The 21186-nt window shown below is 36.5% G+C and overlaps 1 protein-coding gene and 1 long non-coding RNA gene across 5 annotated transcripts in view; both read right to left on the bottom strand.

Annotated features, from left to right (window-relative positions):
- The window catches only part of map6a (microtubule-associated protein 6a), a 28611-nt gene extending 9274 nt beyond the window's left edge, over nt 1–19337 (bottom strand). For all 4 annotated transcript variants that reach the window (XM_028467487.1, XM_028467488.1, XM_028467490.1 and 1 more), the window contains exon 1: nt 18431–19337. In XM_028467487.1, coding sequence (XP_028323288.1) covers nt 18431–19080 — 650 coding nt within the window. In that variant the 5' untranslated portion in view covers nt 19081–19337. The remainder of the gene's footprint in view (nt 1–18430) is intronic.
- Nucleotides 19338–20077: 740 nt separating this feature from the next.
- LOC114475187 (uncharacterized) lies at nt 20078–20331 on the bottom strand. The gene is made up of 2 exons (XR_003675436.1): nt 20293–20331; nt 20078–20222 (listed from the first exon to the last, which is right to left on the bottom strand). It is a non-coding gene; the product is annotated as an uncharacterized LOC114475187 (long non-coding RNA).
- Nucleotides 20332–21186: the final 855 nt, after the last annotated feature.

The following is a 21186-nucleotide window of genomic DNA, read 5'->3' as shown; positions in this document are numbered from 1 at the left end:
TAAGTTATCAGTAATTGCAATGGCCTCTGTGTCCTAGTTTTGTGATGGTCGGACATTCTTTAACAGAGACGAGATTTTCTCTAAAGAAGCTGCGTCTTCAGTTTAAAGTAAACTCCAAACAGACTTAGTCACCTTTAATAAGCTACTGTGAGCATTTAAAAAAGTTTTGATTCATGTTTGATCTGATTGTCTGCACAGAGGGTTTACAGGAACGTGTAGTAGGTTTATTTGTGTTCTCAGTCAGGTACTCAAGAGTTTGTGTAGTTTTCTTTAAAAAAGAAAAGATTTTTAATTGAGGACAAGCTATCTTGATGTAGATAAACAGGCTATAGTCTTCAAAAATAATTGCTTTTTCCTTCACTACATTGCAAATTACTTGTTATTACTAGTATACTGTATAATAACAAGTATTTTAGAGTATAGTAAAACTGAAAACATAGATATAGATGATTTAATGTCATACATATATACATATATGTTTTTCTTTAATAAATACAAATAATTTGGATTTGGAGAACAGTAAAACATTGAACTGATCTGATTCTCACAACCAAATGAAATAAACGTAAAATAAAAAGTCTACCAGCAGTTTTCTCCTTGCTTTTAGCTGCGAAGCTCAACTGGCTCCAGGTTCATAATTCATGTATGACATTGATCGCCTCAAATAAATCTCTGCAAGGAAAATGTTTTCACTAATAACAAATGTCAAATGACTCCTTTAACACAGTGCGTTTGTTTCTAAGTCCAGGTTAACTGTTTACGTTTGCTGTTGGAATGATTTGTCATGGTTCTGTTGCACAAACGGACACAGTCAGCATATTTTGCAGCAAGAGAAAGGTGCTACACTGGTTCATCATACCATAGAGTCTGTATGCGGTCGTGCAGGTGGGAGGAGTTCTGCACCACAGTACGGTGGTGTAATATTATAGTCCTCACACAGCATTTCAAAGGAAGGTCATTCACATCGAGCAGCACACGTTCCTTATCAGTCCTTTCACAATCACCAATGTCGCAAAACATATGATAACTACTCTGAATGTCAAGGTTTATCATCCTTTGTTTTGTATTTGCTGCTTTTTAATGTCAGGCTTTAAAAAGTTATCATTATTTTTGCCTTTGGATTAAAATACAGTTCGTCAGTTTCAGATTCATAATTGAGTTTTGCAAATCATCACAGGAAAACTAACTGAACCCCAAAACCACTTTTTTCTGCTGAAACAAAATGTGTTAACTTTTAAACATTGTTATGATTATTATTATTCCTTTTCTTAATCGATTACTGTAAGTCGGTTAAATTAGTGAATAGTTTCAGACTCAATTAGTCAGGTATGAACCCAGCAGGTCTCTCAGATCTATGAACACAGGTCAGATAGTGGAGCCCAGAGCTCACAGTAAACATAGTGACGCTGCTTTTAGTAGTTATGCTGCAAAGAAGTGGCATTGAAGTCAGCATTAAATGTGAACATTTTTATATATAAACTAAAAGATCTTCTTTTCTCTACTGCCTATGACTGACAAGGAGATTTTTTAAATCAATGTTATTGTTGATTTCAAACTCTGTAAATGTTTTTATTGCTGACATGATTTTTAAACTCTGTTTGATGTTTTCTAAATGTTGCACTTTTAATCATGTAATGCACATTGAATTGCTTTATGTATTAAATGCGCTATACAAATACATTTGCCTTGCGTAGCCCAATTGTTTACAATAACTAAAAAAGACTCCTGATTAAAGCTCAGTCTGCTTGTTTTTCTATGAGTTCTCAATGACAGTCAGTATAAGATACAATTAGCTGCCATGTGCTAAAATTTAAAAAAGAAAACTACATATTTAATCCGAGGACTGGTGGCACCTTAGAGCAAGTAGAAGAGCTAGAGCTCAGTCTATGAGCTGTAGTGTAATAGCACTAAAGTCCATATTCAAAGCCCAACTGTGACAAGAAGCTCAGGCAGCTTATGCAACAATGTCCAAGGCCAGGATTATAAAGGGACTACATGACACTGCAGGGAGTGTATGGACACACACACACGCACACACACACGCACACACACACAGCTCACTGCGTTAAATACCAGTCTGCACTTACATTGCAGCTATTCATCAACATATGATTGTTGCAGCACAATCACACCTTTGTTTGGGAGGTCAGTGTGTACTTGGTACAGAAAAACTGTGGTGCAGTGGCTGTCATGCCACAAACTTTTCCCACAGTAAACTAAATGTTTAAGTGTAATTTTATAAGACCCATATCAGGCTTTCCTGTTCAGATCAGTAAACATGAGCTCTGTGTTCAATGCTTCATGTTAGTAATACAGTTTTTTTTTTACATTTCACTGTGCAACAGAAAAACATTCTTTGAGTAATATAAAGCTTGAGATACAAATGTTATTTTTTCAAAAGGTCAAATTAATATTATTACATTGTCATTGGTAATAGTAAAAGTAGTAATTGTAATTACTTTTTTCCAAAAAACTTAGCAGGAACTTTCACGACTGGGTGTGTGGTAAAACCAGTCCATAGACATGTTCGAAATGGCATAGTAACGTACTACTCATACTAAGTTTGACGTCAAAATGAGGAAGTAGTGCATTTACATTAGATAGGATGAAAGAAATTACTATATGGGGAGATTTTGTAAGTGTGCACGGTGGGCATACTAGTCATACTCAACCGTCCCATGATGCATTGTGAGCAGAATGTAAAATCTTTCAGTAAATAGGGCTCTTATTTTGAAGTTAACCGGAAGTTTTGTCAGTAGCACAATGATGGGTCTCTGAAAATCTCTGAAATGTGGAAATGAAATGTGCTTCCGTGAGTTTCATAGATCAAATGAGCACATGTTGACATTCTACTTGGTCACTTTCTCACTTATAATGTTTTCAGAACTTTCAAAGGTGGAGAATCAACAGAGACATTTAGCCTCAGTGTGCTTAAGGTTTTTGTCGTTGTAGTTTACAAATGCATCTTGGGAAACTTGGAAGTATACTTCCGTGGGAACGCTTATCATCCTAATTATACTTATAGTATACAGTAGACAATATATAGTCATTGAGTTTGTAGTGTATAGTACATTAGTGTGTCATTTCAAACACTGACAATTCTTATTTCAAATCTAATAGAAAAACCCAAGGAGGTACAGGGAAACCACCATAGCACACAAACAGGGTAACATCAACAATGAATCATCAATCATTCTGTGTCCAAACACTCAGCTAAATAGTGAGGGAGGCTTGATTGGGAACGGGCCACATCTGTGTGCAAAACATGAGGCAGCTAATCACTCACAACCCAAACACACTGAAAACACTGGGAGGTGGAGAAACGAGCAGGAATACACGGGAACACAAAGACACAAGAGTTAAAACAACGAGAACTGAAACTAAAAAAACAAAGACTTATAGAACCAAAAGAGAACCACAAGGACTAAACTCAAATCAAATCTGACAGGACCACAAAATAGAAAAGGCAATTTTTTGTAACGGTATTAAAAATCAATATTTCTCCTCAGAGTCTCTCTCTCTCTCTCTCTATATCTATATTTATTTTTTTTACCATGTCTGCATAGGTTAGTGCACTTTCTTGTGCAGTTGGGAAAAAAATGAGTGACCGATTGACTTTTTTTTTTAAACTTTGACTCACATATTGTTTCTAGAAGTGTATGATTCAACTTTTGTTTTTGGATAAGGAAAATAAAATGTTGAATCGCTACACTTGTAGCATCACAATAAATCAGAGATGCAATAATATATATATTATGTATTACATAAATATATTATCGACTCAGCACCCAAGTTTTGTGATAAAATCAAATCAGAACCTAAGCATATTGTCCCAGCCCTACAGAGCATACAGTATATATTTTAAGAAGTGAGTGCAATGCACTGTATCTTTAATGTGACTGCCAGAAAGTGAACATTTTGACCTTAATTGGTCATGATTTGGCTTTACAAAGTTATACAAGGTGGAACCTCTGTTTTCTGTCATCTATGTGGCTGTGACTCTGCAGCACCTACCTAAGCATTGATGAAGACTATGCAGTCAGCACAAAGGTCCACGAATGGTTTCAGTAAAACAACACTGACTTTAAAGCGTTTGACATTCAGGATTCAGCATCTCATATCTGTGGAATGTGCTGGAGTGTGTTGTTGTATCGATATGTCATTCATTTAGGCAGGAGGCAGAAAAATGAATAAAACCCCACACAGAACAGAGAGTAGCCCCACATGAGAATTAAACTCAAGCTAGTATGTATTTGTCATCACCTCTTATTAATGTATATTTAGTTAGTCATGTTTTACTGATGGGGGTATCAAATGTACATACAGTTTGGATGCTGCACTTACACTAAAGGTGAGAAAAAGGTTGGTTTGTTGTTGTTTTTTTTTAATTTAGAACCCATTTACACTAATGGGTGGAAGCTAAATTAGCTTCTACCTTTAGAAAGTTTCAATCTGGTGTGGCTCAGCTGGGCTACAGCCATAATGACACAAATACATCACAGGAAAGATTTGTGTGACCTGTTTTTTCTCAAAAATGTACAGTAGTGACTGCTCTGATGTCAGGGTAAGAGTGGATGGTGGATTTAGGTAACAGTCTTAACTGTCAAAGCAAAACCTGAATGAAAATAATGTATTATGAACAAAACTGACAGTGTCTGAAAAGGTAGTCAAAATGTAAAGGTGTCATCTTCACAGTGCGTCCACATTTAGTATTTATTTTCCATATTTCTTTAGTTTATGGCTTATCCTAATTACCAAATTTGCCTTTTGAGTCCTAGTGTTATCATTCAGTGAAAAGTCTCACTCTTTGGCTGAATCATCTTCAAAAGGCTGAACCTCCTCACCCTCACTAGTGGAAGATTTTGCTTTTCGCTGCAAGTGAACGCTGGCACTGACAGGAGTGGAACATTGCCAGGATTCAGCACTGCTGAGCTTTGCACTGCCGGGCTTATGCTGGCAACAATCTGTACTCCTCACAGAGTGAGAGTCAAGACAGAAATGCATCAAAAAAAAAGGTTTGCAACATTCTGCACAAATTAGTCTGACATATTAGGTCTAAGAAGAAGAAAAGAAGCCCAATCAAACACATAGCACTGCTGTAAAGTCTCACCAAGGAGAGAATAAATAAACCGTGCTTCAAACTAATCAATGCAGTAAAGTCAGTCTGTCATTGGTCCAACAGCCTTTCAGGAATTTGAGGATGCTACAGAAAGAACAGAAAACCAATACAAACCATTAAGTAAATATAGTCTAATTTACCTATATGATCTAAACTCTACAAAAAGACAGTAGTCATTGAGTCATACATTGAAAAAGAGAAACAGTCCAAAAAAAGAAACAGATGAGACACCGTAACTTCACGTTAAACAAAATATCAGTATTACGTGTAAGTGACCAACAAGCACCAGTAGTAGTATTTGGTTGGGTGGGGTCTAGGCTTGACCGAGGCTCACCCATACGTCACCAATTCTGACCCAATGGATTGCGACATGAGTATCGAGTGATTTTAGACACAGGATGCTACATTCCAGTTATACCGGAAAGTCATGTTTTTGTGTTCCGAGTGGGAAATTTCTACTGGAACCATTTTCAGTCACTTTACCAGTGACGAGTTACTGTCAAAAGAAACAGTTCAATAATTATGGACAGTTCCGTGGTTTCTCGATAGAGACAGAAACTGACCTTCCATATATTGAATTATTTTTCAATCTTATTGTCTATTGAACATTCAAGAGATAAATAAAGTTAGGCTTATTGACAAGGTATATGTGTTTGTTCACTTCCACAATGAGCTGAGGACAGCAACATAAGAGCCACACAGAGAGACGACTACTGAGTCGCTGTCCTCAGAAAAGAGCTGAAATAATAATAATTAGGAATGCACCGAAATGAAAATTTGTGGCCGAAGCCCAATAAAATATAAACGCTTGGTCAAAAACCGAATACCGAATGCGGTTGTTAAGTTTTTCACATTTTTTTTTTAATAGTGCATAAATAGCCTAGAATACATTTTTAGACATTTTTAAAGAAAGTAAATGTTTATTGAATATTCTGACATTATTAAATATTCCAGTAGCCTTTGCTTTTCAAAAAAGCACAACGACGTTTTTCATTTATATTAGCCCTTCAAATAAAACAAAACATGCATTCCAAAAAAAAAAACTAAAGTGCATTAAAGGGGAGGTATGATGAAAAAAAATCACTTTATAATGGTTTCTTTAGCCTTATTCAGAGGGCCAAAGTGGAAAAAGTTGTTTCCTCCCTCCCTGTCATTCCACATTTTGTTAAAAGTCAGCTTTAAACGGACGAGTTGGATTTTGCCCACGTTGGCAGGTGACGTCACCGAACACGTATCCTAGAATGTGGCCGAATGTGGCTTTTTTTGCAAATATATTTGTGAAAATTCGGTGCATCCCTAATAAAAATAATAATAATAATAATAATAATAATAATAATAATAATACATTTTATTTAAAAGCACCTTTCAAGGTACCAAAGGTCACCGAACAGAAAAAAAACAGGCTAAAAACAGTCATCAACAACAGAAAATACAAAGACAAAAAAAGATGGACAATAATAGTAGAGCAAATGGGTTTTGAGTTGAGATTTGAAACTGGTAATGAAATGAGGTTGAAGGGGATCCCCCTTTTTTCATGACTTATTATAACTGGCCCATTTAGTTTTCTGGAGGCCCAGTCACAATCAAAATCCTGGCACTCCTACCACCAACAACAAGTAAGCCAAACTGAAAATAAATTAATCAAGATTTCAGAATTATTTTCAAAGTATTACCATTTCACAAATACAAAGTTGAAAAAAGAAAACAGACCACTTATCCAACAACATGAAGAAGACACACAGGCTACATTCAGATATGTACAAATTATTATATAAAAATATATATATAAAATATATTATATTTTATATATGTATTTGTTTTTTATGTGCTTGTTAATATTTCACAATAAATGTGACTTCTATCAGTTTAGCATATAAACATAATGTGACCCAACTGAGAAAAAGAGTTCCTGAGGTACTACATGACCATGCATCACACACTGTTTTTATAGAAATAAATATGAAGGCAATAGGGCATCTTGTCCCGGAGTGTGTGACACAGATGATATGTATAAAGGTTGGATAAATGCCACCTGGCCATTCAGACAGCAGTCACATTGCTAGATATTAGATACATATCAGATTTAGGAGCACATATACAAGTATATTTGTGCTGCTCAAACTGATACAGGTCACATATGATAAAAGGATCAGATTTGGGTCACATTTGGCTCCAGTCTACCTGTAAACATAGCCACAGAAACTCAAAGAAAGAACAGACAAACCAACTAATAAAAGGTAATTGAGAGGTTGTTAATGCTCACAGGCAAACAATACAATCAGCTGAGCAGAGGGGCATAGAAGAAGATGTGGTACAGAGCACACAAGAGGGAATAAGAATAAATAACTCACACACAGCTTGACGACTACTGTTCAGGACAACTGTGAAACTCTGCTGATGCTTTAAATCATTAAAAGGAGTCATAAGACGACAGTAAGATCATTTTTATATGATCATTCTTTTAACTCTTGAAATATTGCAAAAACAATGGCTCAACTCCTTTGCGTAATCCTACATGGCCTAAACAAATGTATACGTCTTTAAATACATTGCTCAGCAGTTCTGTCAAATACTGTATCCTATTTTGAAAACTACAATGGACAAAGATGGAGAACCAGGCAGCTTTTCTTTAAATAAACCAAAATGTGCTGATGTATGCACAGACACAGCTCTACTACCTTTAGAATGCTGGCATCAATGCAGCTGGCAGCTTCTGTTTGGCACAAACTGAGACAAATCAGGTTCATTTTACTCCAAACTAGTAATAAATCCATTATATGGAGTTTTGGGCATAAATGTAAAAACTACAGCCATATCTTCTTTTTTCTGTGCATATTCACGCTCGATGGAAACTGGTAATGATGGTCTATGATGACTAGGGGTGTGAATTTCAATTAATCTGACGATGCGATACAATTCACAATTTGCATTTCGCAATACATCGCAATATCAATAATTACAAATTTCACCTTTTTTTTTTACCAACAAAATAGTAAGAAATTTAATTTATTTTAATTTTATTTTTTTAAACTTGCGAGAACAAGTAAATGGTAACTAACTGTAATTCAAGTACTAAAACAAAAAACAAGTGTATGTTTATCAAACTGTTAAAATTACAGTTTTCAAAAAAGTTTAACTTTTGCTTCCACAACAGATTCTGATGATAAATTATTAAAAAAAGGAACCACATACATCTATAAAAGTGCCCAGTATGTTATATGAAAATAAAGTGCAATCAACTTCCAAGCTCAACTGCATTAAGGAGTGAGGTAGTTTAACAAAGTCTGATGTGTTTCACTGACAACATAGTGACCGGGCGTTTACGTGCTATGTATATATTTTTTTCATTAAAAAACGTGATTAAAAAAATAAATGTAGACATTTTTTGGATAGATATGATGATCGGAAAATATTGCGAATATCTTGGAATCGATCTCATACATCCTTAATGATGACGTAAGAAAGTCGGTTTGGGTTTGAGGAATGAGATAGATCCTTACAGAAAATAAAAGAACAAAGAGGGCCATTTGGAAGTATGGAGGACTGTTGAATCTGGACACTAAATTGTGTTTATTCTTTGAACACTCATATGCACACTGACCCGTTTTGTGAACCTGTCAACTTGTCAGGGCAATTCAAATGACTTTTAGTGTAGTCTCCTCTGACAATGATTTAAAACATGTGTTTAATTCATTCCCTTTCTAACTTTAATAAACACTTTTGTGTGCAATGGAAGTAACTAAAACATGATTTATTTAAAGAAACATTGCTACAATCACATCACTCACTGAAAAGTATCCGTTTGGTACCACAGTGGGATGTAACCAAGTTGCAGCATCTTACATAACATTCACATTAGGATTGAAGTCTGATGTTAAATCACTGTAATCAGATACGATCAAATCAGATTAGGCTGATTACATAAATGTGCAGAGCTCTGAGCCCATGGAACCATCTGCCAGACACCAAAGAAGAAGTCAGGATGTCCTCTGTAGAAAACACATCCAAACAGCTTCCCCATTAGGATAGTTAACCAGGACATGTAATTCCTTACAATGTATATATTTCTATATAGTGACTCATGTTGTGTGGAAGCATTTATCATGATTACATCCATCAAGACAAAACTCTATCAAAATCTAAGCCTCTTCATAGTCTCTGCTTCAACAAAACCAGTGAGCCCACTCCACTTCTATGGCCTACGATTTTCTATGATCATGAAAAATGGATAGAAAATACTAGGGGTGTCCCGATCTGATATTGATATCGAATATCGGTCCAATATCAGCCAGAAAACGAATATTGGATTTTATCGGACTGCATCTAAAATCTCCGATATAAGCGCTCTGATATGTTTTTGTCCCCGCCCTCGGTTGTTGCCACCATATACTAACAGTAAAAAATAACTGAAGTGAACTTGAATTGCTGACTATTGTTCTCTGTTTGAGTAACATCACTTGATCAAGCCTTTTTTAACATTCCACACTACAAAATAAGTCATAAAAGTATGTATGATTTGTGCGGCTATTGTATCGTATCGGCCAATACTCAAGACCGCAATATCGGTATCGTATCGGAAGTGAAAAAGCTGTATTGGGACATCCCTAGAAAATACGGAGTTTAGGTTCTGAAATGAAAATATTGTCATTATTATTTTTGTTCAAACTTTTTTTTAAGACAAAATGAAATAGAAATTGCAATCTGACACTGACACATGCCTTGCATGCATGTTTTGGGAAAATATCACACATTTACACTAGGGTGTCCGATATTAGCCTGAAAATGAATATCGGATTCAAATTTCCAGATTTTATTTAATTTATTTTTTTCAATTCATTTTTTATTTATTTTATTCAATTGTAGAATACTGTAGATATTATGTAACAATTGGTTAATAATCAGTTTTTCCCATACCTACTGTTGCTGACTAATGTTCTTTGTTTGAGTGACATCACTTGATCAAGCCTTTTCTAACATTCCACACTGATATCGGATCAATATCGTATTGGCCGATACGCAAGGCTGAAATATCGGTATCATATCGGAAATGAAAAAGTTGTATCGAGACATCCCTAATTTACACACAATCTCTCTCCGTAAACAGGTGGTCAGAAAGAAAAAATCTGATGTAATATAACGCAAAATGATGTAATGCATTTTCTGAAATGGAAATAGCTACATGACACAGGCTAAACGGCATTTTTTGGGACAATATCACACATTTTCATGATACTTTAGAAGAAGAAGACTAGAAGGAAACAAAAAGAAAAGAGGTAGGTAGCAGAGTGGCTAGAAAACTAGAATAACTGTGTGTATTCCCAGGTTTAACAACAATAAGTGCCTTTGTGTTCAGGAAGCTTTTTGTGGATAATTATAGGAAAAAAATAATAAGAAAGTGTCTTTGAACAAAGTTTCCTGTTTAATATGTGCCAACCAGATGTAAGCTAAGGTAGGTTTTTATATGGCTTTGATATTTGACTTATGGATGAACCGATACAACATTTTCATTTCCGATATAATACCGATATTGCAGCCTTGTGTATCGGCCGATACCGCTATTGATCCGATATCAGTGTGAATCATACAAACTTTTTTTTTGGTTTTTGAATTTTTTTTCCCTCTCTCTCTTTTCTTTGATAAAAAAATAATAATTACTTATTTTGTAGTGTGGAATGTTAGAAAGGGCTTGATCAAGTGATGTTACTCAAACAAAGAACAATAGTCAGCAACAGTAGGTATGAGAAAAACTGACCCATTTATTATTAACCAATTGGTTACATTAATTTTAACCTTCAAGATAACATCTAACATCTACAGTATTCTACAATTGAATAAAATAAATAAATAATAAAAAAACTGAACATCCGGAAATTTGAATCCAATATCCGTTTTCAGGCTACTATCAGACCAATATCCGATATTGATATCGGATCGGGACACCCCAATCTGACTTATACCAACTGTGTATGTTTAGCATCTCACAACATATCAACTTTTTTTTGAGGTACTCTTGAGATTACGGCTGTCATTAGACACAATAAATCATTCTACTGTTCCTTTCTTGAGAATGTTGGAAAAATTAGGATTATATTTTTCCCCCCAAATCTACACAAACTATTTAAAATTAGCACAACAATTGGAAAAATGGGAGCCAAAATAATTGGAAACAAACCAGGCTTGTATGAATTGCAGATTTATAATACAGTGACTGTGGAATGACATTGTGCCTGTTTTTTACACTTTTGTCCAGCACTTATTTTTGTATTTTATAAAATGTGGCCATCTGCTATCTCATATCATATTAATTAATTTTCGCAACCATTTTTCTTTTCTTTTTTCATATTTGCATTTGAATGTTATGCAGCAATCCCTACAGTAATGGTGCCAACATTAATTAACAAATATTCTGTTTGAAATATTGACTTTAGAAGCTGTGTATATTAGAGACGGTATCATTACTCATTTAATTCTCTGTCATATGTGGAGGTAAGCTACGTCTGCGGCTACAGCTGCAGTCTGAAGGGAGTGCGGCTGCCAGTCTGCACACATTTCTTCTGCCAACCAACGCCAGTGAAATATTCTCATTCATACCAGGCAGTATCTGGAGTGTTTTGTGCAAGGGAAATGAGTATTATCCATTTATTTTTTATACCACAGCTGTTCCTGAGACACCGTGGATGGGTCACCAGTTCATCACCATGCTCCAAAAAACACAACAACACATATGGTTCTAGCAATGTTGCTCCTGACTAGCAGTCTGTTACTATCGATGTGTATTATTTCACACTTCTTTCCATTTTAACTGCAGTTATGGTGGTGAAAATGTGGATCATATAAATAAAATCAATGTGCTTTATTGTGCACAGCTTTGTGTGCTGGTGTGAGCATGTGTGCCTGCCACTGTGAGCACAATAGCTGTGATATTAACCCATAGTTGACCTGCTTTAAGGCTCCGCTGGCAACAGAGGACAACCAGCTGACTGGGGTCTGCTCATCATGCCATGTGTACATGGGGGTGGGTACCGTACTAGTAAGGATGGGCAATATATCGAGATTCAAGATATATCGAGTTTTCTATTTTGGTGATATATAGAAAATTACTCTATCGCTTCTATTGATATATTTTTATGTTATAGCTTATTTTGTGTTAAACTACTGGTTTTAGGAGTCACTGCTATCACTACTTCTCAGAACAGTATGAAAAGCACAGTTAGATGATCACTGACTGTGTTCTAACCCAGACCTTCATCTAAACAAGCCACACTGCATAACTCACTCACACATGCTGTCCCTTATAATAGAAAAGTGGCACAAATTGTGCAGCTGTTTGCTAATAAATGTCCCACTTCCATCAGGGTTCTCACCAGGAATTCTCCACAGCATAGGGGGATCGTGTGGAACATGATAAAATGTCTAACTCTCAGTGAGCCAAATTTGGTGAAGTAAAACTAAAGTTGTCTTTTTTATATCTTTGTTCCAGCCTTACTTTAAAGCCAAATGTTATTTGTTGAATTAGTGAATGTGATTATGAATGTAGGTAGAAAGTTAGTCATGTATAGGTGCTCCACTAATAAATACTCACACACACTCTAGAGACAAGAAATACAATTTTATTCAAAATACGGGTTTCAAGACGCGGATGTACACAGTAGAGCTTTAATCGGGCCGGAAAAAAAAAACCTAGCCAGAGAGCACATGGCCTGAACCTGTCCGACCACAGGGCTCAAGACTGTGACCAAATTGGTCGCATATGCAAGTATTTTTTCAGTGTGTGTGAGTGAAAATGTAATCTGGTCACATCTGTATGAGTGCGTAGGGTGAGCTTATTTTGAAAATCCAAAAGGAGTAAACAGGGAGTTAAGGCTGTTTTATGCTTGATGCATCCGTGAGGTCCACGCGGCTACGTGCGAACAAATGACGTAATTTTTGGAGCCTTGAGGCATCCAGGCACGCGTAGCAACAGAGCGCATGTGGAGTGTGCTTATCGGACCTGGGACAGGGGGCAGAGCGGAGAGATTGCACGTGCAGCGCATTCACGATTCCACACCAAAGCCGGACAAATTTCAGAAAAACAAGCATTTCGCTATTTTAAAACGAAGCGGTCCATCACCGATTATTTTTCAGAAATAGCTGTTAAAAACACACATATATATAAAACATTTTGCAAATATCACGCCAGTTAAGTCAACTATTCTTGGAGTTCTCTTCTGCTTCTTGACGAAGGCGGGCAAATTTTTCTTCTACCGCTCTCCTCGCCATCTGCCTTTACTACCAGCTGCCTGCTTGTTTTGTCTGCCGCTATTAGGAGAGACTCTCCATTTTCATCCATTGGTCCACTAGTCACCTAATGCTATTTATCAATTTTTTCAATGAAAAGACCAGGTTGAGGTGAGTCTGCGTGCCCTGGTGGAACGTTTCCAGCCGGATACACGATGGATTCCTGGGATTCCTAGAAGGTCATGTGTCTGTCTCTTTTTTCCGTTGAGGGCATCGAGGATATTTACATGATTGGAATCATGGTAGCAGGGATGTTGCTAATTGGAGCTGGTGGCTATCTAATCTACAGTATCGTAAACTCTGTATTACGTTGGTAGCCGTTTCGGGAAGGCTGCCAGTCATCACTGAAGGTTTGGGCAGGGCATTGAACTCTCAGACTATCATGAATCGATCTTGGAAAGAATGGAGAGGATGTGCCGGCCAATTGTTTGATCCCACATTATTGAATTTACTGCGACCAGAAACTTCAAGGCTACTGGAGAGAATGCTAACCTGTAACGAAAACAATTCATTATCACCGATTGGCCTCCCCCAACATGCTCAAGGATGTGTTCAATTTCACCGGGATGTTTACAGATGTGACTCTCTGTCCTCACCCTCCCCCTCCCAATCCCCTCCTACCAGCTGAACTCTTGGCTCTGAACCAAAACATCTGACTGTATCAGAATCAGAGGAGAGTCTACATCTTCTCTGCTTTGTTTTTCGCAGGCCCTCTACTACTACTACTAGTGTGTGCTATCTTATCTGTTTTTGTAGCTGAGAGGTTTTTCCTGGTTCTGTACTTTGTTTCTCCTTTTGGGAATTCAGTTCATAATCTGTTTTTTTCCCCTCCCCTCTCCTTACGTTGTTTTCCCTTTTTTCATCTAAATACAGGGCACCTCTAATGCCCTTGGCAACCCACAGTTCTCCCATTCTTGTCTCCCATGTTATTTGTTACTGTTCTTCCATGTTCTCTTTAGACGGCATGATACTGAAATTTGTGTAAAGCACTTTGTGGTTTTTACCTGTGTAAAGCGCTCTATAGATAAAGATTACTTACTTACTTTATATTCATCAGCATGCATGGCTATGCACCACTCCGTAGGAGCGCAAAATTACTTATGTATTTTTGTTGTTCTTTAGTGTATTTTTTGGAAATTTTGGATGTCTTTCTGAGTCGTTTTGTGTATTTTTCGTATGTTGTTCTCGGATTTTTTTTTACTGTTTTGTCTTTTGTTGTCCTGTTTATTTTTGTTCTTTTATGTATTTCTGTTGTCCCATTGTGCATTTTTTCTCTTTTTGTGTATCTTTGTTGTTCTTTTGTGTATTTCTCTGTTTATTTGTATGTTTTTTTTTTTTGCATATTTCTTTCTCCTATTGTGTATTTTGTTGTCCTATTAAGCATTTGTGTTGTTCTTTTGTGTATTTCTCAGTAAATTTGTGTTTATGTCGTCATGCTGTGTATTTTTCTTTTTTTATGTCACTACATTTACTTTTGGGGTCACTAGTTGCTCATGTTTGTGATACACGCACAAGTTTTTTTTTTTTTTTACTTAAAGCACCATTATAATATTTCAGCAAATTTCAACAAATTTAACCCTGAATTGTCTTCCTGGTAAGACTTTATTTGAATTAAAATGATCGAGGTTTATAAAGTATATCGCCATTTTGAGAAAAAATATTGAAATAAGAATTTTGCTACACATCACGCACCCTCAAGTACTAGGTATCGGCTGTTCAAACACAGCAAAAAAATAAAAATAAAAATAAAAACCAGTGGGATTTCATTCTTCCTGTAATTCACCAGCATCACAAGCAGCAGAGTAAACAACAACAACCCATGCAAAGGAAACAAACCCATTAGAACTGCACTTTGTAACTTTGATGTGTGTGACTTGATGCTCATCCATTCTCTGTTTTCCTCCTGGCAGAGATGTTGTATAATCAGATGCAGGTTAGCCCTGTGGAACTGAGCATCACCACTATGCGATTGATAACATCACATTGAACCTTCTTCTCCATCTAATTACATTCTGAGCCAGACAAATGGCTCATTACCATGTGATGAGCTCCAATGTGAAATAGTTTGCAGAAAATATACCAAATGTCAATGTCATAACAGAGGGGTTCTCAACCTTTAGGTAAAGACCCGTTTTAGGGTTGTGAGACACTGGGAGGGGGTCGCCAGATGCCTTTAAGAAACTAAGAATATTTCTAAAACAATTTGCACCACAACCATTTCATGCTTAATTTTGCCAATTTAACCACATTCACTATTTGCCATGCCCTCTATTTGTCAGTTTACACTAAATGTTCCTACTTTTTTCTGCCACTTTTGAGCCAATATTGACACTTTGAACCCTTTTTAACCAATTTTTCTGTCTGTTTTGGCCACTCTAATTTGCAACTTTGACCGATTTCTGTGGTTTCTAACATCCCACTTCACCACCTTTTTTGGTCACTTTTAATCCATTTTATTTCTGATTAAAACAAGGATTTACATTTTTAAGATGACTATATACTATGTAGCAAATAATAATAATAAACTTCTTGGATAACAGTGGATATTATTCAGATGAATAAATAAATGTGGTTATCACAGATTCAGAGAACAATGGACAATCATTTAGCTGACTTTATGGATGGACCCCAAAAATCTCTCCCCTTTATCCCACCTTATAGATGGTCCTGTCTCCACATGACTGTTCTTCAATGTTCATGTCTGTGTTCAACCACCTTAAGCTACAGTGGGGGTCCCTGGTCTCTGAAACCTTTTTTTGGGGGGTTGTGTGCTGAAAAGGTTGAGAACCTACTGAGGAAGTATCTGTAAAATTACAAAATGCTAATGCAGCAACACTTATTTTAGTAATACTCATTAAACAAAACACACACACTTTACTGAGAGTGTGTGTGTGTGCGTGTGGATTTGTGAGGTCTTCAGTGAAGTGGGTGGGTTGAGGTTCTGTGCCTTTAAAAGAAGAGCCTTTTTATGATGTTTTTAATTACTTTGATTTAAAAAGCCTGTTATCGGAAATAAATATTAGCACCATATTAATTCTATCAAATAATGTAGAGTAAAGGGGCAGGCCTACTTAGGGCTGGGTGATAAGGACAAAAATTCATATCTCGATACATTTTCTCAAAATGACATTATACAATAAAAATCTCGATATTTTTAACTCAATAAAATCTTACCAGAATGACAATAGTAAGTTAAATTTGCACAAAATGCCACACAGGCACATTAATTAACAAGCAGCTGCACAACATGTTCCACTTTTGGCTTTTTCTCCTGTAAGGGACGGCACGTGTGAGTAAGTTCTGTAGTGTAGCCTGTCTAGGGGTAAGATGAGGTTAGAATGCACTATCCATCCAGCTGTGCTTTTCATGCTGTTCTGAGAAGTAGCAAAAGCAGCGACTCCTAAAAGGAGTATTTAAAAAAAAAAAATTTAAAAAGCTGTAAAATAAAGATATATTGTTATGGGCATTATTGTAATTTTCTATACTGCTAAAACAGAAATATCAATATACCTTGACTCTCGATATATTGCCCAGGCCTATTACATTTGGAATTATATAAGAGTTATTATAAAGACTTTTTACAAAATTTAGTTGAAATAGGTCCAAGAACCTCAGATTACCGGTTTCAGTTTACCAATTTCTACGTAATTTCCGCGTTAGTTTACCCTTTTCTGTTTTGTTTTAATTTCATTGGCTTTTCATATAATCAGATGTCATTACAGCCAAATAAATATCCCAAAATCATGCTACATTTTTAAACACAGTTAATGGAGTTAACTATTAGTATTAATTTAATTTTTCTTCTTTGTAATTGTGTCAAATGCACGAGCTGAAAACACACAAAATTTTGTGCGAGATTTGACATTTGTCTGTTAGCTAAAGTTAATTAAAATTAGACAATTTTAAGGTGAAAAATATAGTGTATATGTGTGATATCGTCCCAAAATATGTTGGTAAGGATTTAGTTGTTGTCACATAGATAGGCCTACTTTCATTTCAGAAGTCATAACATGTGGATATTTTGCACGAAAATTGACATTTCCGTCTCTTTGCCTCCTTAAATTTACAGTGAAAAATTGTATGTAAATACACGATATGATCCTATATAAAAAAAAATGCGTTTTTAAAAAAACCACAACATTGTAATGTTTTATTAAACGTTCATACCAAAAAATAGGATGCCATGTCTGTGGGTGAGCTATCATGACAGAGTTTTTGGAGACAGTGGAAGAAGTGAGCCCTGGTTTGACCCTTGTTTGGCTTTTACCATTACACACACACACACACACACCCACCAGCATTGGAGTCAATTATAATTGTAATCGTTAATTAATTAATTACAATTATGGCGTAATTATATTTGGAACAGTAATTTTAAAAATCTATTTCTGTCGAAATCGTAATGGAACTTAGACTCAAATTGTAAGTGAGTCTAGATAACTGACTTGCCATGAAAATTCAATAAGAAATTATAATTTAATGCAAAACTGGGGAACCATGTTACACTTCTATGTACAGTTCTACATATATGTAGCTAACAATGATTAAATATATGTTTCATATCAAGCTTTACCACATTCTATCATAAAAATGTTTTTTTTTTTTTTTTTTAAATTGAGTGGTATACTGACACAAAAAATGCTAATGAACCAACAACAAAGATATTAAAAACTATTTTCATCAAATAAGAAGCCGAACAAAGTAACCAATAGATAGGAAAGAAATTAGACGATGGATATTTGTTTTTAGTGTAAAAATGTGCAGCTGGTTTAGGACCTGTTATCATAAGTTAAGCTAACACAAGGGGAAGGTTAACTTTTATTAGGTTATTTATTTCAGACTTAGTAATTGTGATTAATTGTAACTGAACTTTCTGAGGATAAAAAAACAATTGTAATTTTTTGTAATTGATAAAAATGCTGGTCACTGTAATTGTAATTGAATTCTAATTGAACATGGGTAATTGAAAACGTAACTGAAAAATGTAATTGACCCCAACCCTCTCTCTCACACACACAGAACCACTGAACTCACTTGTAGGACGAGCCTCCTGCTGTTATCTCTTCTCTGATCTGTCTGTTGACAACGTCCCTCCCTCTGCCCTCCACCTTCCTCCCGGTCCGGCCTTTCTTCTCCGGGCCCTGCTGCTGCTGCACCAGGTCTTTCTCCTGAACCTGGTCTGCTAAGGCGCTCTTTTCCACGCCGCTGTCTGTGTCCGCCTCCTTCCTGCCGCGCCTGGACCGGTCCCGTGGCCGCTCCTCTCCCGGTTTGGGTATCCAGGGGTGGTCGTGTCTTTTGGGGATGGGCCAGGGCTTGAAGTCCTTCTGGTACTGGGTCTCGCTGTTGAACGGCGTGTCGGGCTCGTGGTACTCGTTCTTGGGTTTGCAGCTCGGCTGTGGTCGAACCTTCCAGTGTTTAAAGTCCTCGCGCATCACCGAGCTGCACACGCGCTCCTCGGACACGCACCTGCGAGGCGCAGCGCGTGCATCGGTGGCCGTGCGGGTTCCTGCGCGAGACGGCTGCGTTTCTATGGCGACGCGGAGCTGCGGCTGCAGCTGAACGTGCTGCATCTCCGACACGTCCGTGTACTTGGTGAACACGAGCGGCACCGCGATGTCGGCTTTGTCCAGTTGGTTCCAGAAGCGGGCCATGCAGCACGCCCTGCTGATACAGGGCCACGCCATGGTGGGGTAGAGCACCGACACGTCCCCCCACTGTGGTGTCCTCACCGAAGACACGGAGAAAGATGTCCGTGTGTCAGGCCGCACTCAGACCTGCGGTTCTCTTCCTAATACAGGCTGACGAGTAGATCCATGATCGAATGAAAACAGGCCACAATGCAGCAGCTTTGAACGGAATGTGTAATAAAACAGTTTACAGTTCGCTACTTCTCACCGTGTCCGCTCTGCTCTGGTCCTTGTGCATCACATCAGTGGCTTCAGCAAACACAGCCCCGCCCTCCTCCTCTTCCTCCTCCTCCTCCTCAGCATCCCTCCCTCACAGCATCCATTACTGACTACACACCAACTTATTCCGGTTTGAAACATTCACAATCACCGCAAATCAATTCCTTTACAAAGCATGCAGAAACATAGGCTGACATTTGTAACAACTGTTAAAACTCCATACCTGCATTTGTGCAAATTTGGACATATTACAAAAAAAAAGTCGGCTTTAATTTTAAAATCTGAGAGGGCTTTGGAGGATTTGGGACAAACACTATAATAACTTGACTTCCTACGTAAACTGAACTTTTCATGCATACTATCACGGGGGTAGTATATGGATGTAGATTTGTGTCTTATCATTCAATAAAATAAATAAATAAATATAAAATATTTTCAACCAAAGAAAAAAAGTGTTCAAATTTTAAAAAAATATTTGAGACCCAAATAATTACATTTGAACACTGTTTTTCTTTGATTGAAAAGGTTTATTTATTTATTTTATTGAAAAACAAAGACACAGATCTACCTCCATAGGGTATCTAAGTTTACACCATCCAGGTCTATATTCATTTATTTATTCTTCTGTGTTTCTTCTGTTAATTTCTGCTTCCATTGAAAAGAAAAACTCCAAAGTAAAATTAGTTTTAATCAAAATTGGTTAGATTTCCTCCTTACAAACATAACTAGAGGTGAAAGTAACGGATTACAAGTACTCATATGAATTACTGTAAGGCAGTGGCTATCAGTACAGTTGCCGTATCAATATTCCGACATTCAATCCATACGCAGCGCCCCTATTTGGCCAGTTTAGGTCACGTGATAGGTCGGTCAATGGTCAGTTTTGGTCCCGTGACTAAGAATAAACCTTACCGTGAAACCTAACCCTAACAATTGTTGCGATATAGGGTTATAACCTAAACCTAACTCTGCTAAACCTAATCTTAAAACGCTACATACGCGTACTTTGGTAACCGTACCAATAGCACCGCGGGTTGCAACCATACAGACACTTTCTTACTGTAATTGAGTTAGTTTTGTGAGTACATTTTTGAGTATATTTCTAAATCAGTAATTTTACTTGTACTTAAGTACATTTTAAAAGAAGTAATGTGTTACATTTCTACACCCAACCGTTACTGAGTAAATTGTAATTTTCTGTTTTAAAATTATCAACGGAGAGTTGTGAAACTACAAAAAAATTAAATGATCAGACAACAATCAAATGCATCACATGATCCACAGTTTTAGTTTGATTTCAATGAATTAATACTTAGAGCCTGATCATTTTTTTAAAATTTTGAATTGAATTTTATGGTGTTCTTTTATTTAAAAAAATAATTTGTACGTTTTGACAAACCTTTTGTTTTATACAGATGCCTTTGTGGAAATTAAAAATAAGTTATAATTGTGCCAGATTTCATCTCTTCCTTTATAAGTTTATACATGAGATGTTTACTGTATGCAAGGGAATCGTGGCAAGATTTAATACCAAAAATAAACGTAGGAGGTGAAAGTAACTAACTTTTAATTTTGAGTACTAGTTAATAGAGCTATTTTTTTTACTTGTACTTGAGTATTTTATGTATGACATACTTACGTGAGTACAATATCAATCAAGTAACAGTACTTCTATTTGAGTAGGATATATCAGTATTCTTTACAGCTTTGAACATAACACACTACTGCACCCTATCCTGATCAGAATCACATGTTGCAGGGATAGCTGACCGGGACAAAGGGCACAATTCACCTTTGTAAATGACAAAGATGATGAATGACATGCAGTCATGTTGAAACAGAAATGGTTCACCTATAAACCGTTTTCTAAATGTTGGAAGCATT

Source organism: Gouania willdenowi, chromosome 14 (genome assembly GCF_900634775.1).
Source record: "Gouania willdenowi chromosome 14, fGouWil2.1, whole genome shotgun sequence".
NCBI classification, from domain to species: domain Eukaryota; kingdom Metazoa; phylum Chordata; class Actinopteri; order Blenniiformes; family Gobiesocidae; genus Gouania; species Gouania willdenowi.
This window is presented reverse-complemented; position numbering and strand designations above follow the sequence as displayed.